We start from the raw sequence: 18,842 nt of genomic DNA on the forward strand, positions 1-18,842 counted from the left end.
ACGCACGCGGGCGGGTGCGTTTCCGGTCGGAGGCCTATGCTGAGCGCCCCGCGTCCCGGGGGGCGGCGGAGGCGGCTGGGGGGATCCGGAAGTCAACACCATGTCGAGTCTGCACAAGAGCCGGTAAGGAACCGCGGGGCCCACCCGGCCAGGCCACTCCTGGCCAGGCCGCCACTCCTGCCTCGGGGAGGGCGCGTGGATGCGGCCAGGCACCCGCAGTCTCGGGCAGAGGGGCTCGGGCGCCCACTTCCCAGCCTCATTGCCTGTGGGCCTGAGAGGGCACGGAGTGGAGACACTTCTCCTCTACCCCCGGGGTGTCACCGCTTCTCTCTCTCTCTCTCTCTCTCTCTCTCTCTCTTTCTCTCGCCCTGGGTTCCCTCTTCCCCTGGTGCCTTCCTCATTCAGGGCCTCAATGCCCAGTTCCTCAGGCCTCCCCCCCGCCCCCCTTTTTCCTTGTTACCCTTGTTAACCCTCAGTACCCTCCTCTCCAAATACTTCCCATCCCCCGTGCTCATTTCTTACTAGAAATGCTAGGAAACCTGAATTTTCCCGTCTGCCCCCTCTCCCAGGCCAAATCCTGCAGCATTGGCTAAATCTTGCTCAGTCTTCAGTTTTCCTCCAGGATTTGTTGTTTTAAACCTTTTGCCCTTGCCTGCAGGCAGGCCCAGAGGCCTTCTCATGATTATATTTTTGAGCCTGGAGAGCTGCCTGCAGGTTACACAGGTCCGCTGTCTATGGATCAAATTACTCCTGGTTCCTGGGGTTCATTGAGTTCAGAGAGTGGAGCTGTGGGCTGGACCCGGCCGGCAGGAAGTGCCCAATAAATGCCAGCTCACTACATATTAGAACGTGTCTGACTTCATGATGCTTGTTTGAGAACCTCTGGACAGGAATATCTCCAAGTTTCTGAGCTTAGAGGAAGACGTGACCTGTAGTTCTGTAGCTCCCCAAAGCTGACTTTGATTCGGACCTTCATGAGCTTTGCCATCTGAAGGGGAGGGAGGAGCAGGTTGGAGATGGGTGGTCTGAGGGAGCCGTGGGCTTCGGGGGTGGTCACTAAGCCTGTCATCTTCGGTTTGGGTGTATCTCATCTGCCTCCCCCTCCCGCCTTCCAGGATTGCGGATTTCCAGGATGTCCTGAAGGAGCCCACCATCGCCTTGGAAAAGCTTCGGGAACTCAGTTTTAGTGGTAAGAGGCAATGCTCCATTTTCAGAGTTTTCCTAGAGCAGCATTGTGGCGAGGATGGAGGGGAGGGTGCCCCAGGCCATACCTGCTCGGTTCTGGGGGCCAGCCTGCCTCTTGGGGCTTCTCCAGATCCTGTGGAGCTGACCAACCAGGGACTCCCCTGAGCCACAGTTAGTGGCCACAGTTAGCTTGCCTGTGGGCCTTAGGGTGCTTAATTGGTGTCTGAAGGATGCTTTATTACCTCCTTGGAGTAACTGGAGAGGACAGAAGATGGCAGGAAGAGAGTGGGGAGGAGACTTCTCGAGCTGAGGCCCGTCTTCCCTCATTCCAGCAAGCTTCCTGTGTTGCAGAATTTGGTTAGCTGCAGAGTAGTTCCTGGTTCTCTCCCTGGCTGGGGATCAAAGCCTACAGAGGCGATAGTGACCTTTGGTTAACGGTGAGAAAATTTCCAGCCTTGAGACAACTGGCTGATGGAGCTGTTCCTCAGCAGTGTTTGACTTTGCCCTTGCTGGCTTGGTTAACCTTCATCTTTTAAAACCCCCAGGGTGTTCTGTGTAGCTTCTTGTCACTGCTCAGCCTTTGTACTTTTGTCAGCGAGGCATTCTTAAGAATCTGCTGCCCCTCGCAGGTTCTGAGAGGGGGGCATTAGCTCCTGTTCCAGGTAGGCAGGGACATCGGAGCAGCAGCTGCACTAGCAAGGTTTCTGACAGTGCTGCAGGAGAAGGTTGCCTTCCTGTCGGGAGTGGTAATTAGGCCCTGCAGCTCTTGAGGGGCCTGAGAACTGCGCTGGGCTGAGGAATCTGCCAGGCCTCGGTGGGGGCAGTCCGCGGTAGTGGTGAAAGTTTGACCTCAGGAGTCAGACTGACCTGTGTCTTGAGTCCTCGATGGCTTTCCTTATCTGTAAGGTGAGGACAGTGATGCTGATCTTCCCTACTTACTAGGGCTATAATGAGGATGAAGTGCAGTCAGGTCGTAAAGCACAAAGACTTAGCATTTGTAGCTTAGCAGGGGTGGGCAAACTTTTTGACTCGAGGGCCACAGTGGGTTCTTAAACTGGACCGGAGGGCCGGAACAAAAGCATGGATGGAGTGTTTGTGTGAACTAATATAAATTCAAAGTAAAGGAGCGGAGGGGAGAGCAAGAGAACCGGATAGAACAGCCGGATCCGGCCCGCGGGGCCGTAGTTTGCCCACGGCTGGTTTACAGTCTCCTGTGTGCTGTGCCCTTTGCTAGGTGCTGGAAATGTAAGTCAGATGTGGTTCTTGTCCTGCTGGGGCTTACCCATAGTAAGAGTTAAAACGTTAAATAAGTACACAAATTACGGTCTGCAATCCGAGCTGTGAGGGATGCTGGGAAGTCACGGAGCCATTATTTATAATGGGCGATCTGCCTGATTGGGAAGAGATGGTGGTTGGTACAGGTTGCTCCGAGGAAGAAATATGCAGGATGAGGAGGTGTAATCCTCAAAAGAATATTCCAGAAAGAGGGAGCTCTGGGCTGGGGACAGGGGTCAGGGGTCATGGAGAGAAAGTACACACAGGATTAGCATCTAGTCTAGTAACTTTTGTGGCAGAAAATGATTGTTGAAGAAGCACTTCTTGCTCACTCTACTCCCTGCCGACTGGCTCCGAGGTGGAGGGCTGGGGGTCCGGGGGCTCTGGCCTAGGGTGTGACCTTTGCCTGCTGTGTCCACAGGCATCCCCTGTGAGAGCGGACTTCGGTGCCTCTGCTGGAAGGTGGGTGTGCCTGGGGTGGGCTTCTGCTCCGCTGAGCGTCCCTGGCTTCCTGCATGGGCTGCCCCCACCCCAGCCCCTTCTTTCTGTTCTGTGCCTTTCCTTGCTTTGTCTGGGGAAGCTTTCTGGGAAGTCCTGGGTTTTCGGTTCCTCTTGGCGTCCCCTGCAGGATCCCTTTGGGGATGGAACGCTTTGTAAGGCCAGTGAAGCCCTGTGGGTCCTGGGTCAGACAGAGCAGTGGCAGCGATGCATATTGGGACGAAAAAGGCTGTGCTTTGTCCCAAACGATTAAGTGCTGTGGCTGTGGAAGCCCAGTCTCCTGGTTTCCAGCCCCTTTGAGCACAAGGTCTTACTATCATTTGGAAGAGTCTGAGTGAGGAGAAGAAGAGGAAAGGCCTGGTTTGGGATAAAGGAGGAGGGAGGCAGTGGGGAGGAAGGGGAGGCTCCCCCAGCCCGTGCCCACACTCCTGGGCTTCAGCCCATCATGTCTTCTCCGGGCATTATCAGAGGTTTCGCTTGAGGCCTGTCAGCCTCTACCTACTGTCCAGGGTTGGGCTGGGGAGTCACCAGAGCTTTGCTCCTCTCGCTCTGTGCAGATTCTCTTAAACTACCTCCCGTTGGAGAGAGCCTCATGGACTGCCATCCTGGCCAAGCAGAGGTAGGTGAGACCCGGAGAAAGGAGGATGGCGGGAGGGTCTTTGTATCAGACAGAACAGGTGGTGCCGAGCCTGACCTGCCTCCTGTTCCGGGCTCCCTGGGCAAGGCCTTTGGGAATTGCCCCTCCCTGTTCTTCTCTCCTGCAGGGAGCTATATTCCCAGTTCCTGAGGGAAATGATTATCCAACCCGGCATTGCCAAGGCTAACATGGGTGTGTCCAGAGAGGATGTGACCTTTGAGGACCATGTGAGTAGGGGTCAGCAGCGGGGACTGGGGCTACAGGGTGGAGAGGGGTGTGGGCTTTGAGTGGGCAAAGTCCCCCCACCCCAGAGGATGGTGCAGCTGGTCTCGGTCGCCTCTGGCCCTTCCAGGACCTCCTTTCTTCATTTGGCTGCTCTGCCCCTGAAGGCCGTTGTCTCTCCACTTCCCCAGGCCCAGGCAGGAATCTAAGTGATAGCGGGGGCTCAGGGAGTGCTGTGAGCAGCATTGAGCCCGGTCTCTGCCTGCATTGTCTCCTTTCCTCCTCACCCTGTTCCTTGACGTAGGTTCTGTGATTTGGTAGTTGAAGAAAGCCAGAGCGGGTGGGAGTGAGGTGGACTGCCTTTCTGTGGCCTGGACGAAGCCCCTTCATTCTCCAGTACTGAGCTTCACCTGTGTGCCTCGCAGTGTGAGACGTGGAGGTGGATCACATCCAGGCCCATCCTCCAAGGGTTGCAGTTAGTGACTCAGAGCATTGATTTGATGAGTTAGACTTCATCCATCCATTCATTCAGTCGACAAGCATTTGGTGAGAACCCGTCCTGGGCAGCATTCTAGAGCCAGAGCAGGAGACAGAAGGAATGGAGTCCTCCAGGCAGCCGTGTTCTCAGAGCAGGCAGCAAGGCTTGGCTGATAGCTGTGGAGTTGAACGGGGAGCCACAGCTGGGCCTGTGATGGGATGGGTGGTGTGAGGCCACTGCTCAGGCCTCAAAAGGTAATACCTCTGGAGCTCTCGCTAGGCCTAGGATAGCAGCTTATTTTCTCCCCACAGCCACTCAACCCCAACCCCGACAGCCGGTGGAACACATACTTCAAGGATAACGAGGTGCTGTTGCAGATAGACAAAGATGTCCGGTAAGCGGGGGCTGGGGCTGGGAGTGGGTCCATGGGACTCCTGGGTGGTCCCAGTTCTGTCCTTTCCTTTCTAGCCCGGCCTACAGGGTCCAGTGGGGGTGTGAGGAGCTGTGGGTGGTGGTCTGGGCAGTCAATGATGTGGGGCCTGAGAATGGGCCGGCAAGTGCTGTGCATGTGTGTGTGGGTCACTGTGCTTGCCGGCGCCCAGCTTTCTCTTCTCCCTGCCTTGGTCTCAGTTGTCCTGGGCATGTATGGGTTCACCTGATCATTCCTGCAACAGATGGATATTGAGCCCCTGCTATATGGCAATCCTAGTGCCGAGCTCAGGATTGAGCACTGAATAGACCAGGGGTGGGCAAACTTTTTGACTCGAGGGCCACAATGGGTTCTTAAACTGGACCGGAGGGCCGGAACAAAAGCATGGATGGAGTGTTTGTGTGAACTAATATAAATTCAAAGTAAAGGAGCGGAGAGGAGAGCAAGAGAACCCTCCGCTCTTTCGGCTCCGCGGGCCGGATAGAACAGCGAACAGGCCGGATCCGGCCCGCGGGCCGTAGTTTGCCCACAGCTGGAATAGACAGACATGTCCCTCTCCCAAAGGAGCCTAGAACCTTGGGGGCAGGGGAGATGGGAAGACAGGTGTTCAACAAATTCGTGTAATTAGCGTTTATGGTAAATGCTCTGAAGGAAGAGTTCAGGTGTTTCAAGGTGTTCAGGACGCCTTGCCTGAGGGAGCAGTGTTCCGGCTGAGCTCTGGGGAGTCAGGTGCCTGGGGAAGAGGGAGGGAAAGGCCGTGGTGGGTGGGATCTGCCTGTGCGAGGCCCCAAGAGCCCATGGAGCTGGGCTGTTTAAAAGAGTGTGTGGTTGAAGCCACATGGAGGGAGACAGGGGTTGGACCTTGGACTTGCTTTTCCTCTCACTTTGTCTGGGACCTTTATTTCCCATGTCAGCTGTATAATATTCTACTGCACAAAGTGCAGTGTAACCATCCTAAACCACACTACAGGTAACACTCTTGTACATATTAGCTGTTTTTGATATGGAAAGATGTTTGTGATTTAAGGGATGAGTTGGGTCATAAGATTAATAAGAACACTTTAAAAAGTATATATATAGACGAGAAACCAAGATGGTGGCATAGGTAAACACCTGAACTGCTGCCTCGCACAACAGTTTCAAAACTACAACTAAAAGACAGAATGGACATCATCCAGGACCACAGGAATGCTGGCTGAGTGGAAATTGTACAACTAGAAGGAAAGAGAAAAGCACACTGAGACTCACAGGAGCTGCGGAAGGCAGAGGTACGGAGGCATGTGCGCGGAGAGGGCTGGCAACTGAGTACGCGGCTGGCTTTCTCAATCGGGAGGGAGACAAAAGCTCCCAACTGCTCTGAACTCCAGTTCCGGGCGAGACTGTGGGGACCCAGACTCATACGGGGAGAAACTGGACTGTCTGGCAGCAGGTGAAACTCGAGGGCGGCTTTCTCTCAGAGGTGCTTGCAGCAATTACCCCGAGACACTGAGACCCAGGGGCCTCTTAAGGCAGGACTTACGGGAAGCCATTGCTATTTGCTCCGCCCTGAGATTCCGCCCCATCCAAGCTGAGCGCAGAGGCTTTTGCATATGAATGGCCTGGTCCTTTGAATTCTAAACTTACCTAACAAACTGCAGCTGAGTCAGTGAGACCCAGAACATCCAAAAGAAGGCCCAAGGCCCCACAGCAGCTTGCATTGCTTCATAGCTGGGCCTCATCTGGGCACCTCCAAAACCCAAACCAAGAAGAGGAATCTGCAGATCTCTCTGTAGCTCCTGCTGGGTGGCCTCAGGCAGAGGCTAAACTAGCACCTCCTTGGAGATCCAAGAGCCAGTGTACCCAGGGACCACCCAGAGTGGGACCACCCAGATTACAACTCCTCAGATCCATAAGGGACACACTCAGGGGCAGACTCAGTACACACCAAAGCCCCACTGAAGCAAGTCTTGTCTCATAAGGGTGTCTCCAGCACAGAAGTTCTCCCAGCATAGACACAGCTGATCCTCACAGCCAATTGGCCTGGAGGTCAATTCCTCCCCAGTGATACCAACAACAATCAAGGCTTAACTGCAACAAGACTGTGCACACAGCCCACAAAGGGGTGCACCAAGAGTGTCCACCTCAGGTAAGTGGGGAGGCTGAGCTACTGGGTCCTATAGGACACCTAGCACACAAAGCCACTTTATCAACTCAGGGAAGCAGCCAAAATGTGGAGACAAAGAAACAGGTCACAAATGAGAGAAATGGAGGAAAGCAAACGACTGGATATAGAGTTCAAAACCACGGTTATAAAGTTTTGCAAGAATTTTCTAGAAAAGGTCGATAAATTTAGTGAGACCCTTGAGGATATGAAAAAGGACCAACTAGAAATTAAGCATAAGTCAAATAAAAAATAATATACAGAGATCCAGCAGCAGACTAGAGGATCGCAAGAATCAAGTCAAAGATTTGAAATACAAAGAAGCAAAAAACACCCAACCGGAAAAGCAAAAAGAAAAAAGAATCCAAAAATATGAAGATAGTGTAAGGAGCCTCTGGGACAACTTCAAGCATACCAACATCCGAATTATGGGGGTGCCAGAAAAAGAGAGAGAGCAAGATACTAAAAACCTATTTGAAGAAATAATGACCGAAAACTTCCCCCACCTGGTGAAAGAAATAGACTTAAAAGTCCAGGAAGTGCACAGAACCCCAAACAAAAGGAATCCAAAGAGGACCACACCAAGACACATCATAATTAAAATGCCAAGAGCAAAAGACAAAGAGAGAATATTAAAAGCAGCAAGAGGAAAACAGTTAGTTACCTACAAGGGAGCACCCATACGATTGTCAACTGATTTCTCAACAGAAACTATGCAGGCCAGATGGTAGTGGCAAGAAATTCTCAAAGTGATGAACAGCAAGAACCTACAACCAAGATTATTCTACCCAGCAAAGCTATCATTCAGAATTGAAGGTCAGATAAAGAGCTTCACAGATAAGAAAAAGCTAAAGGAGTTTATCATCGCCAAACCAATATTATATGAAATGCTGAAAGGTATTCTTTAAGAAGAGGAAGAAGAAGAAAAAGGTGAAGATAAAAATTATGAACAACGAATACATATCTATCAACAAGTGAATCTAAAAATCAATTGAATAAAAAATCTGACGAAGAGAATAAACTGGTGAATATAATAGAATCGGGCATAGAAAGGGAGTGGACTGACAATTGGGGGGAAAGGGGTGTGGGGGGTGCAGGAAGAGACTGGACAAAAATTGTACACCTATGGATGAGGAGAGTGTGGGGGGGGGTAAGGGCAGAGGGTGGGGTGGGAACCAGGTGGAGGAAAGCTATGGGGGGGAAAAAGGAACAATTGTAATAATCTGAACAATAAAGATTTATTTAAAAAAAAGTATACATATATGTGCGTGTATCTATCTGCAAATACACATAAGAATATATATAATGTTATTAATTTTATAAAAAATGTCTTTTGGGAGTGGGAATGTCTGACTCCTCCGCCCTGAGTAACAGTACTCTCCCCTGTTCCCTCTTGACAGGAGGTTGTGCCCAGACATATCCTTCTTCCAGAGGGCCACCGAGTACCCGTGCCTCCTCATCCTGGACCCCCAGAATGAGTTTGAGACCCTTCGTAAGCGGGTGGAACAGACGACACTGAAATCTCAGACAGTGGCCCGGAACCGGAGCGGGGTCACAAATGTGAGAGGCAGCCTGGGGGCCCCAGGGCTCCCCATGACAGCCTTTTCCTTCCTGCTTCTCTTTGGCTACTGGCCCCAGGACCATCTGTCCTGACAGTTACTCAAGACAAGTTCAGTCCTGCCAGGGCTCTTTCTGGAAAGTCCGGGATCAAGATCAAGGCTGGATGTAATGGCTACTGGGGGAGGTCCCTGCTGTGTAGTGAAGGAGCCAGGCTGCTATTGTAGTGGAGATGGCTCTTTAAAAAGTAATTCCAGGTGTGATGGGAGCATTGATGGGTGGGGAGCTGACCTGGTCTGGATATCAGGGAAGACTTCCCTGAGAAAGTGACATTTAAGCTTATGCTCGAAGAGCTAGGAGGAAAGAGCATTCCGGAAGGGAGGAGGGCATATGTGGCAGTCTTTGGGCACGAGGTAGTGTGGTGTGTTCAGGGAATGGAGGTGTCCACTGTGGCTAGGAGCAGAGGGCAAGGGAGAGGTCGGTGGTGGTGTGGCCACACGGGGCCTTTATCCTGAGGGCTGGGGAGCCCTGGTGGCATTCTGAGCAGGACCGTGATGTGATCCGGGTCTGCTCTTGTAAAAGATCGCTGTTGGCGCTGTGGGGGTGTTGACCTGAAGGGGTAGGAACAGCGGTGGAGGGGGGTCTGGGAAGTGGCGGCATTGTTCAGGCAGGAGCGGGTGGGAGTTGGGGCTGGGGTGGAGCCAGGACAGATCTGAGGGACTTGGGAGGTAGAATTGACAGGACTTGTACTGCCCAGGCCATGCTGAGTGTTTGAACCCCAGTCTTTTACAGGCTCCTGTAACTATAGCCAAATGAGTGTATAAGCTTATTTCCTACTTTCTACCTACTGGTTTGGTACCTGGAGCTCAGGACTCACTGCCTCCAACACAGGAAAAACTTTTCTCTGTAACCTTCCAAAAGCTAGAGGCAGATGCTGCTGCGGAAGCTTTTCCCTCCAAGTGGAATGACTGGTCAAGGCTCTGTGTCTGTAGGAGAGAAGCCACTTCCCGCTGCAGGGGTGATGGGCAGTTACAGCTGGTCCCGGGGGCCGCGTGCCTGCGACAGCTGGGTGTGCTGGAGGTGCAGAATGCTGGCTGAGTGACAGCAGGGCTGGCTGTGTATCCTGGCTCAGTCACTCGTTTTACTAGTCACTGAGGGCTGAGAGCTGAGCTCTTACCCATTTTGGGTTTGGACCTTGTCCTGGGGGCCGAGCAGCTGACCAGAACTTCATTCCTAGACTCTGGATCCATGGCGGGGCCACTTGAGTTAAAACTGACCATCTGTTTAACTCTGGGCGAGTCACACTGGGCTTACCTTCCTCGGCTTCCATCTCCTCTTCTGTGGACTGGGCATAACCCTTTCTGCCCTGCCTGGCTTTTGAATTGCCAAGATGAAATGAGGTCATGGCCGTGCAGGTTCCTGGAAAGCTGGAAAGCACTGGGCATGCTCAGAGGCCTGGACCTCAGGTTCTGGAGTCAGCAAGCCTGGGATCGAATCCTAATGCCACCACTGAATGCAAGACATGATGAGGGACCTAACTTTTCTGAGCCTGTTTCCTTATCTTGAAAGTGAATGTTGAGAGAATATTCTAGGTTGTTCAGAGCATGACATTGAGGCATGCTTGTGGAGCACTGTCTTGCACAGAGAGAGCTCTCAGGAGACGTAGGCATGTATGTGTGTCTGCCCATGTACATGCGTGTATACGCATGCACGTGTACGTACAGTGGGAAGGGGAGTTGAAACGCCCCAGGGCCCCGCACTTCCAGGACAGTTTCCTACACTGTCCCTGCCTGGCTTGCCTGTGGCTCTCATACAGGTGACCCCAGGCACCCGAGTCTTTGCCAAGCTCCCGAGGACCTGATGGGCAGCCGGTGTTGGGGACCTCGGCTCCATTTCATGAGTTTTAAGTAGGGATTATCATCTCCAATTTCTTCTTAGGAAAATTTCAAAACATTCAGAAAAATTGAAAAAGAGAGCACAATGCATACTTATATACCTATGTCCTTCCCAGCTAAATTTGTCCATTGTTAACATTTGCCCATATTTGTTTTGTGTTCCAGAGCGTAAGTTGCAGGTGTCCTAGACCCCCCCGAGTACTTCAGCAGGCATCTCCTGGGAGCCAGGCCATCCTCCTTAGCGCTAACACATCTAGGAGGAGAACAGCATTTGCATAATAACTCCTGACGTCCAGTCCGTGACTGCGTGTCCTCAGTTGCGCTGAGAATACTTTTGTGCGTTTTCACTCCCAAACCAGGCCCCAGTCCGGGTTCCTGGGCCGCCTGGGGATGCTGTTTCTTTACTCTCTTGGTCTGGGGCAGCCTTCCCTTTCCCGCAGCCCCCACAGCATTTTACTTTTTTTTTTTTTTTTAAATATATTTTTATTGATATTTCACAGAGAGGAAGGGAGAGGGGTAGAGAGCTAGAAACATCGATGAGAGAGAAACATCGATCAGCCGCCTCCTGCACACCCCCCACTGAGGATGTGCCCGCAACCAAGGTACATGCCCCTGACCGGAATCGAACCTGGGACCCTTCAGTCCGCAGGCCGACGCTCTATCCACTGAGCCAAACCGGTTTTGGCAGCATTTTACTTTTTGAAGACTCTTAGCCAATTCTCTATTTCTGACATATTTGAAGTTTTGTTTTCTAAATTGAAGTATAACTCAACATGCAGTAAAATGCACACATCTTAGGTATACACTGGATGAGTTTTTCCTTATGTATATGTCTGTGTGACTGCCAGCCAGAACAAGACACAGAATGGTTCTATTATGCAGAAAAGGCCCCTTCCCAGTCAGTACCGCTCTCCACAAAGGGAAGCAGTGTGTTAGGCTTTTATCACGGTAATTTTTTTTTAATCCTCACCGAGGATATTTTTCCCATTGGTCTTTAGAGAGAGAGTGGAAAGGAGGAAAGAGCGAAACATTGATGTGAGGGAGACACATCAACTGGTTGCCTCCCACACTCGCCCCAACAGGGGCTGGGGGGGATCAAACCTGCAACTGAGGTTTGTCTCCTTGACTGGGAATTGAACCCGATACCCTTCGGTCCTCGGGCCAATTCTCTAACCACTGAGCCAAGCCGGCCAGGGCTTACCACTGTAGGTGAGATTTTGGTCCAGCTGTCTTGTAGAATATCCCACCTTCTGGCTTTGTCTGCTTTTCCTCCTGGCACGTTCCTCTATGCCAGGGGTGGGCAAACTTTTTGACTCGAGGGCCACAATGGGTTCTTAAACTGGCCCGGAGGGCCGGAACAAAAGCATGGATGGAGTGTTTGTGTGAACTAATATAAATTCAAAGTAAAGGAGCGGAGGGGAGAGCAAGAGAACCGGATAGAACAGCCGGATCCGGCCCGCGGGCCGTCGTTTGCCCGAGGCTGCTCTATGCCCTGTATTCCCCATTAGCTGGAGGTTAAGTTTAAACTTAACGGTAGACATGGCTGATGAGAACATACTGTCCATAATGCCACCCGTCGTCTTAATGGGCTCCTCTTCTCCCCCAGATGAGCTCCCCACACAAGCACTCAACGCCATCATCCCTGAATGAGTACGAGGTGCTGCCCAATGGCTGTGAGGCCCACTGGGAGGTGGTGGAGCGGATCCTGTTCATCTATGCCAAGCTCAACCCTGGCATCGCTTACGTGCAGGGCATGAATGAGATCGTGGGGCCCCTCTACTACACCTTTGCCACCGACCCCAACAACGAGTGGAAAGGTAAAAGGGCTCTTGGCTGCCCAAATCCCTTGTTGCCGGCTCCTTAGAAAATGAACCAAAGCAAGCCAGGCCCGTGGGCTTTATCAGACTGCAGCTCACAGCCTCTCTCTGGGCCTCCCTTCTCCCTCTGTCCGATACGGGGCTGGCCTGGATCCTCTCAGATCCATCCCAGCTCAGACTTGCTAGAATGTTGGAAGTGTACTAAGCTCTTGATATTTGTAATTGAATATCTGATAGCGGACGTGAGATGTTATGCAGGAAATGGAATGATAGGATTTAAATAAATAGTGATTTGAAAAATGCCTTCAGAAGAGAATGTAGTCAATTGCTAAGCGAGTGTACAGTGTTTCCAGAAGATGTGAGGAAAGAGGTGATGTCCTTAGCATTGGGATGGAGAGTGGTCAAGGACAGAGAAGGCGCTGAGCCTGACCGTGGGGGTGCAGTGACTTGGTGAGACTCAGAGGTGAAGGGAGGATGTCATAGGTGAGACTGGGGGTGGGACTCAGGAGGGCACCAGCTCCCTTTGGGCTGCCTTCACCCTGCCCATCTCGCCCAGAGCACGCCGAGGCAGACACCTTCTTCTGCTTCACCAACCTCATGGCCGAGATACGGGACAACTTCATCAAGAGCCTGGACGACTCACAGTGTGGCATCACCTACAAGATGGAAAAGGTGTACTCCACCTTGAAGGATAAGGATGTGGAGCTCTACCTGAAATTGGTGAGGACCCCCAGGCCCACCCGGGCTAGGCTAGGGCAGACAGATGGGAAGGGACAGACTTCCTGAGCATCCTAGGTCCAGGGCGAGCTCTGGCTTCAGTCTGGGGATTGAAAGTGGCTGCTGTTGCTAGGGAACGGTGACCCATTGCCGAGAGACCAGGCGGCACATGCTGGGAGTCCGGGCAGGCTGGCAGGGAAGGGGAGTTGATAGGGTGCCCGTTGTGTGCCAGGCACAATGGGAGGCATTTACCAGGCACTTAATTAGTTCAGCCTTGTTGTCCCCTGAGAAAAGAAGGGTGAATTTCATTTTTAAAAGTTCAGAAAATTTTTTAAAAACAGTAGTGTATTTTATGTTTATTTCAGAAAACATTTCAGTAAAGAAGTTATATATAAACAGTTTGGGGAATAAGAAAATTTATATGAAGATATTTTTAAACAAATATAGAATTATTTTTTTGCTGTTTTATTTTTTAATTTTAATTTTTATTGATTTGAGAGAGGAAGGGAGAGAGAGAGAAACATCGATTTGTTCTATTTACTTATGCATTCATTGGTTCATGGTTGTGTGTGGCCTGACCAGAGATTGAACCTGAAACCTTGGCGTATCGGGATTGCAGTTTTTCAGTTAATAATATTCACTGTGGCTGACCAGAGTGCTCATCTCTGCTGGGAATAATTTGCTTGTAGGGTTGTCCTATGGAGTAAATAAGTGAGGTAATATATTTAACATGCTAAACACAAGACTGACTTATAGTAAGTGCCTGGTTAATGGTCTCTCTCTAATTTGTACAGTGTTTTATTTCTTTAATGTTTTTATTGATTTTTAGAGAGAGAGGAAGGAAGAGCGAGAGAGAGAGAGAGAGAGAGAGAGAGAGAGAGAGAGAAACATTGATGTGAGAGCAGAACATCGATTGGCTGCCTCCTGCACTCCCCCTACTGGGGATGGAGCCTGCCTGCTGGGCATGTGTCCTGACCAGGAATTGAACCAGCAATCTCTTGGTGCATGGGATGTGCCCAACCGAGCCACAGAGGCCAGGGCTGTGTTTTAGAATAATCTGAGCTGTCATTTATAAATCCAGAGAGCTTATATAAGTTTGGGTTTATGGCTTCTCTTTAAAAATATCAGAAGATGTGACAACATGGGTTGTCAGCAAGCAGCAGCTACCCCTTTAACTGAACGAGGCTGTCTAGGCGGCACTCAGCCCTGGCCTGCTGCCTCCTCGGTTAGGTCCCGGGCCTTGCTATTTATCTGATTTACATTTAAAGGCTGCATGATGTCACATGGCAACCAGCCAACACGGATTCTTGTACCTACTGCGCGCCTCTGTCTCCCCAGCAAGAGCAGAACATCAAGCCCCAGTTCTTCGCCTTCCGCTGGCTGACGCTGCTGCTGTCCCAGGAGTTCTTGCTGCCTGACGTCATCCGTATCTGGGACTCCCTCTTCGCTGATGACAGCCGCTTTGACTTCCTCCTCCTGGTCTGCTGCGCCATGCTCATGTGAGTGTGGCCTGGAGCAGAGGGGCGGGCGGGGCTGCTCTCAGCAGGCTGGAGGGAGCCACTGGGAACCTTGGGCCAGTGTCCAACCAAACTCCCTGGGGATGGTGAGCGGGAAGGGGCCAGGCGGAGCCTGCACTCAGAGCAGCCGAGGGTCCCAGCGCTTTGCTGCTTGTTTTCCTTCCTTAGATTGATCCGGGAGCAGTTGCTGGAAGGGGATTTCACTGTAAACATGCGGCTCCTTCAGGTAATGGTGTTCAGAGGCAGACACTTACCCAGCGCCCACCCCATGCCAGCTGCTGGGACAGGCGGGGTCAGAACAGTAGAGTGTAGCAAGGCTTAGGAGTCTGGACCCCTGATGCAGATCTGGGTTTGGATGGGTGTGAATCCCGGCCTTGGCACTGACCTGGGGTGTAGTGTGGCCTTGAGGGAATGACTTGGCCTCTGAACAAAATGCTCTACCTGTTCATTGTACCTGGGACACAGCGGTGCCCAGTATGTGGTGGTGCTCGGAGGCAGTCATGCCCAGACCTGGAGCGGGAAAGTGTGGGGCTCAGTGGTTAAGAACATGGGCTCAATGGTCAGACAGTGTTAGGTTCACATCTTTGTTCTGCTCTGCTAGCCATGTGACCTGAGGCAAGTAATAAGCTCTCTAGGCCTCAGTTTCTTCACCAACACCTGGCCTGGGGTTCGTTTGCAATAACTTTACTGAGTAGATCGGTAAACAGGCATAAGCACCCCCTGATTTGGCTTCTGAGGTGCCCCTGTGAGCTGATGTATGGACAGAGTCCAGCCCAGTGCCAGGTGGGGAGAGAGGAGCAGAATGGTCCTGGTCTAGGGAAGGGCTGCCGGACCTGTGGGTGGAGCTGGTTGGCTTGGTTACATTAGTGCTGCAGTGAGTGCCATGGTAGCTACATGTGGGGGTGATAACCTGTGGCCCCTGCCTCTGGGGCCCAAGATGCAGCATGGTGACAGGTCTCAGTGGGAAGGGCACGGGTGTGGCGGAGGTGGAGCTGACTTCAGAGGCATCTTGTTGGCTTCTCCCGTGCCCAGGATTACCCCATCACAGATGTCTGCCAGATCCTACAGAAAGCCAAGGAACTCCAAGACTCAAAGTAGCCTGGCAGCAGAGGCCCAGGGAGAGAAGCCACCACCGGTCCCTGTGTCCTGGCTTCTGGAACACACAGAAGCCTGTGGGATCACAGCCCGAGGGGAAGCTCCGTCCCCCTAGGCCACTCCCACTGGGGGCACACTATGCCACGCTCCTTCCTGACCACCAAGCCCCGGCTCCCTCTCTGCCCTCAACCCTGGGACCCTTCCCCCAGGCAGCTGAGCAAGGCTGGAGCTCCTGAGGTTGTTTCCTGGGACTGGGCAGATTGGGGGCGCTGGGGCTGGCAGAGGTCCCTCCCTGCCCCTGCTCTGCTGCTCCTTCCTGCTCTGGTCGGGGGAGGTGCTTAGCAGATGAGCCAGAAACCACCTCTGGGGTTGGTGCTTAGGCTTCTCCGTGGGCACAGTGACACTGTGAGGGAGCTAAGAAGCTGCCAGGCCCAGGCCATGCCCTCTGCCCCTCTCTCACTGAGCGTGTGTGTCTGTGGGTCAGTCTCCCCTGTGTCTGTCAGTGTGGGTGTGAGAGGGGAGGGTCTTTGAATCCCTCTCGGTCTCTGCTTCTCCTTCTGTCTCTCTGCCTGTCTCCTCCTCCCTCCACCTCTTTCACAGAGGCTTTGCTCCTCAACATTGCTCTCCCTCTGCCCTCCTCTCTTGGGGTGCCTTATCCCCACCCTCCTCCGCTCCATGCCTGTGAAACCCAGAGATAGAGTTAGGAGTCTGGCTTAGCAAAGCCCCTGGAAGTCACCCTTGGTCTTTGCACCCTGTTCCCACCCCCAGCCCTAGGCTCCCAGGTCCTTCAGACTGGGAGGGAGTCTGCAGTGCCTCACTAGAGGGCCCTGAACGCTTCCTCCCCTCCCCCAAATCTTGGAAACCAAAAGCTGCTGAGAAATGATGGCCCATGAGGCTTTGAGCCTCCTACGACCTCCTTTCTGCCCAGGGATGGAGGAGGGAGAGCTGAGTCTTCCAGAGGTTTCCCCAAAGGAAAAGGACAGTAAGGCAGCGCTGTGCCGGGGTTTGGGACCCAAATGCTTCGGAAGAGTAGTCATTTCCGAGGCTTTCAGGGCCCATCCAGGGAGGGTGAGTCCCATGATTGGCCAGCGGGGCCAAAGGGAGCCTCCCTGGGCCGGCAGAGCTGAGCTCAGAGGCCCTGGATCCTGTCAGGGCCAGGGGAGCGGAGCAAGCAGAAGGGGGTGCTGGTCACCCACGTGGGCTGGTCCCAGGATTTGGGGCGGGCGCACTTAGAGCAGGAGCTATTGGCTACTCCCACTGCTGGGCAGTGGGAAGAAAGAGCTTATTCTGATCAAGTCTCTTCCCTCCTCTTGTAAGGAGGCAGGTGGTTTGGGTCTGGACAGCTGGGTAATGGAGCAAGGGTCTTCATCCTCTCCTCAGACTGGCGGGCAGGTACCCTGGTGCCCCCAAAGCCTTCCTGAGTCTGGCAGCCAGGACTTCCGCTGCCCGCGTAAGCCAGGCTGTGGGCCAGGTACAGCTTCCCCCAGGCAGCTCCTGATGCCTTGGATGCTGCTGGGACTTTTTGCACTTGCCTGTTTGGCACCTCCTCTCATAACACACAGTTTTTGGGAGATTTTTACTATTTATTCAAACTCCTGGATATTTATTGCAGATTGGCAAGTGCTTGGTTTGGGGGTGTGGGTGGAGCTGGGAAGGCAGAAAAGGAGTTAGAAGCATGTTCTTTGGGCTTTCTGAGGTCAGACTCGGCATCCTCTCCCCCTACCTCTGGAACCTTCCTGGTTCCCCAGCACGTCCTGCTGGGAGTGCTCTGAGCTTCTGTACTGGAACTGAGTGTCAGGAAGACTCCAAGACCCTGCACCGGACAGACACACTGCTTCCCACCAGCCTGGCCCACTTTCCCAGAACTTGTTGGCTTGTTCAGTTCCAACTTTGACTCCTTCAGAGCCTGAGATGTGGGCCACCGCCTGGGACCCAGCAGACACTGCCCAGGGCACCTGATGTGTTCCCTCTCGCCTGTCCCCTTGCCTTCCCTTCTGGGGCCACACTACTTGAATCACTGCATCTAATTTGCCTCAGTGGCAGGCCTGAGGCCAGTGCCCTCTCCTTGACTTTGGGATGAAGGTCAAGAGCACAGGGACCATGTCCAGGTTTGGCTGAGGAAAGAACCTACCCTTGGTGATTGCCCTTTCTCTAAATTCTCAAGGGAGGTTCCCAGACAGCCCGAGTGCCCAGCTTCCTGCTTGTGAAGCTGCCCCCGGGAATTTGGACACGACAGGTTGGGCTGTATGGATTCAGCAGGGCTCAATCACTCCAGAGGGTCAGAAAGTTAGTCTGCTTTTGTTTCTTGTGTGTTTTTTTGTTTTTTTTTTTTAAAGGAAATCAGTTTTGTTTCTTGAATCAATGCTGTTGATGACAAGTTGTCTTTAATAAATCATGTGTTCTTTGCAAAGGGCATTGGTGCTGTAATGGGCTGAAACCTTTGAGACCTCAGAGCAAGAAAGAAAAGTTTGAGCAGGGGTGGAGTCGGGAGGCTCTTCAAGTTGTCTGCGGAAAAGGCCAGGAGAGTTGTAGGTAGAGCCTGTTTAGCTCATTCAGACATGCAGTTTGCAGCTGGGAGGAGGAGGGAGCATGGACAGGGGAAAAAGGTAATTCATCATGGTTTCAGAGCAAGTTTGTTTGTTTCTTTAGATTGAAAAACTATGAAAACTCAAGTAAATAAAACAAGTCATTCATATCCCACAATCTGGAGGAAATCCCTGACAATATGTTAGTCTTTTCTTCGCAGATGTAATTTTTAAAAAAATATATTTTATTGATTTTTTACGGAGAGGAAGGGAGAGGGATAGAGAGAAACATCGATCGGCTGCCTCCTGCACGCCCCCCACTGGGGATGTGCCCGCAACCAAGGTACATGCCCTTGACTGGAATCGAATTTGGGACCCTTGAGTCCGCAGGCCGACGCTCTATCCACTGAGCCAAACCAGCTAGGGCCGCAGATGTAATTTTTATTGCATAATTGTCTTTCTTTTTCCAAGCAAATGAATTATTAACATGGTAAATTTTTAAATGCATGATAGGGTTTTGACCTCAAATACTTGTCAGGTCTGCTATTCAAATGAACTTAGAGCGGGACAATTTATGAACCTGGAACATACCTAGTCCCTGTCCATTTTAGGGTCCAATGAATACAATCCTTGCTTTCCTTCCCTTGCCCCTCAAGGGCCCTTGCAAGTATCTCTTTTTATGCCCAGAATCCCCTGAAATGCATAATTGTCTTGATATATAGTTTTGTGTATTGCCAGCCCCCACATGGTAGGTGTTGAGCAAGTTGCTGTATGACTTAATTTTTTATAGGCTATATACTATTCTTTCTAATATACTAACAATGTTGGAAATCCAGTCTCTATTTCTGAATATT

The 18,842-nt window shown here is 52.0% G+C and overlaps 1 protein-coding gene across 2 annotated transcripts; it reads left to right on the forward strand.

The window, feature by feature from the left end:
* TBC1D13 (TBC1 domain family member 13) lies at nt 1–17,877 on the forward strand. 2 transcript variants are annotated; one of them, XM_080667866.1, is made up of 12 exons: nt 1–123; nt 1,116–1,189; nt 2,882–2,922; nt 3,516–3,577; nt 3,723–3,822; nt 4,607–4,689; nt 8,266–8,425; nt 11,924–12,134; nt 12,691–12,854; nt 14,190–14,350; nt 14,537–14,594; nt 15,401–17,877. In XM_080667866.1, the coding sequence occupies exons 1-12, from the start codon at nt 101–103 to the stop codon at nt 15,464–15,466; spliced, it is 1,203 nt and encodes a 400-aa protein (XP_080523992.1). In that variant the 5' UTR covers nt 1–100; the 3' UTR covers nt 15,467–17,877. The 2 variants fall into 2 exon arrangements, with proteins under 2 accessions (XP_080523992.1, XP_080523993.1); XM_080667867.1 differs by having other exon boundaries at nt 10–123; nt 12,068–12,134.
* The last annotated feature ends 965 nt before the right edge of the window (nt 17,878–18,842 follow it).

This window comes from Plecotus auritus (assembly GCF_963455305.1).
Source record: "Plecotus auritus genome assembly, chromosome: 5".
In the NCBI taxonomy this organism is placed as follows: Eukaryota; Metazoa; Chordata; class Mammalia; order Chiroptera; family Vespertilionidae; genus Plecotus; species Plecotus auritus.

Bases quoted from the DNA above. Each gene is read 5' to 3' on its own strand.
- TBC1D13 (XM_080667866.1), top strand. From the start codon at position 101: ATGTCGAGTCTGCACAAGAGCCG. The intron at 2,923-3,515 runs GTGGGTGTGCCT...CGCTCTGTGCAG, and splicing joins TTCGGTGCCTCTGCTGGAAG to ATTCTCTTAAACTACCTCCC. The intron at 8,426-11,923 runs GTGAGAGGCAGC...CTTCTCCCCCAG, and splicing joins ACCGGAGCGGGGTCACAAAT to ATGAGCTCCCCACACAAGCA.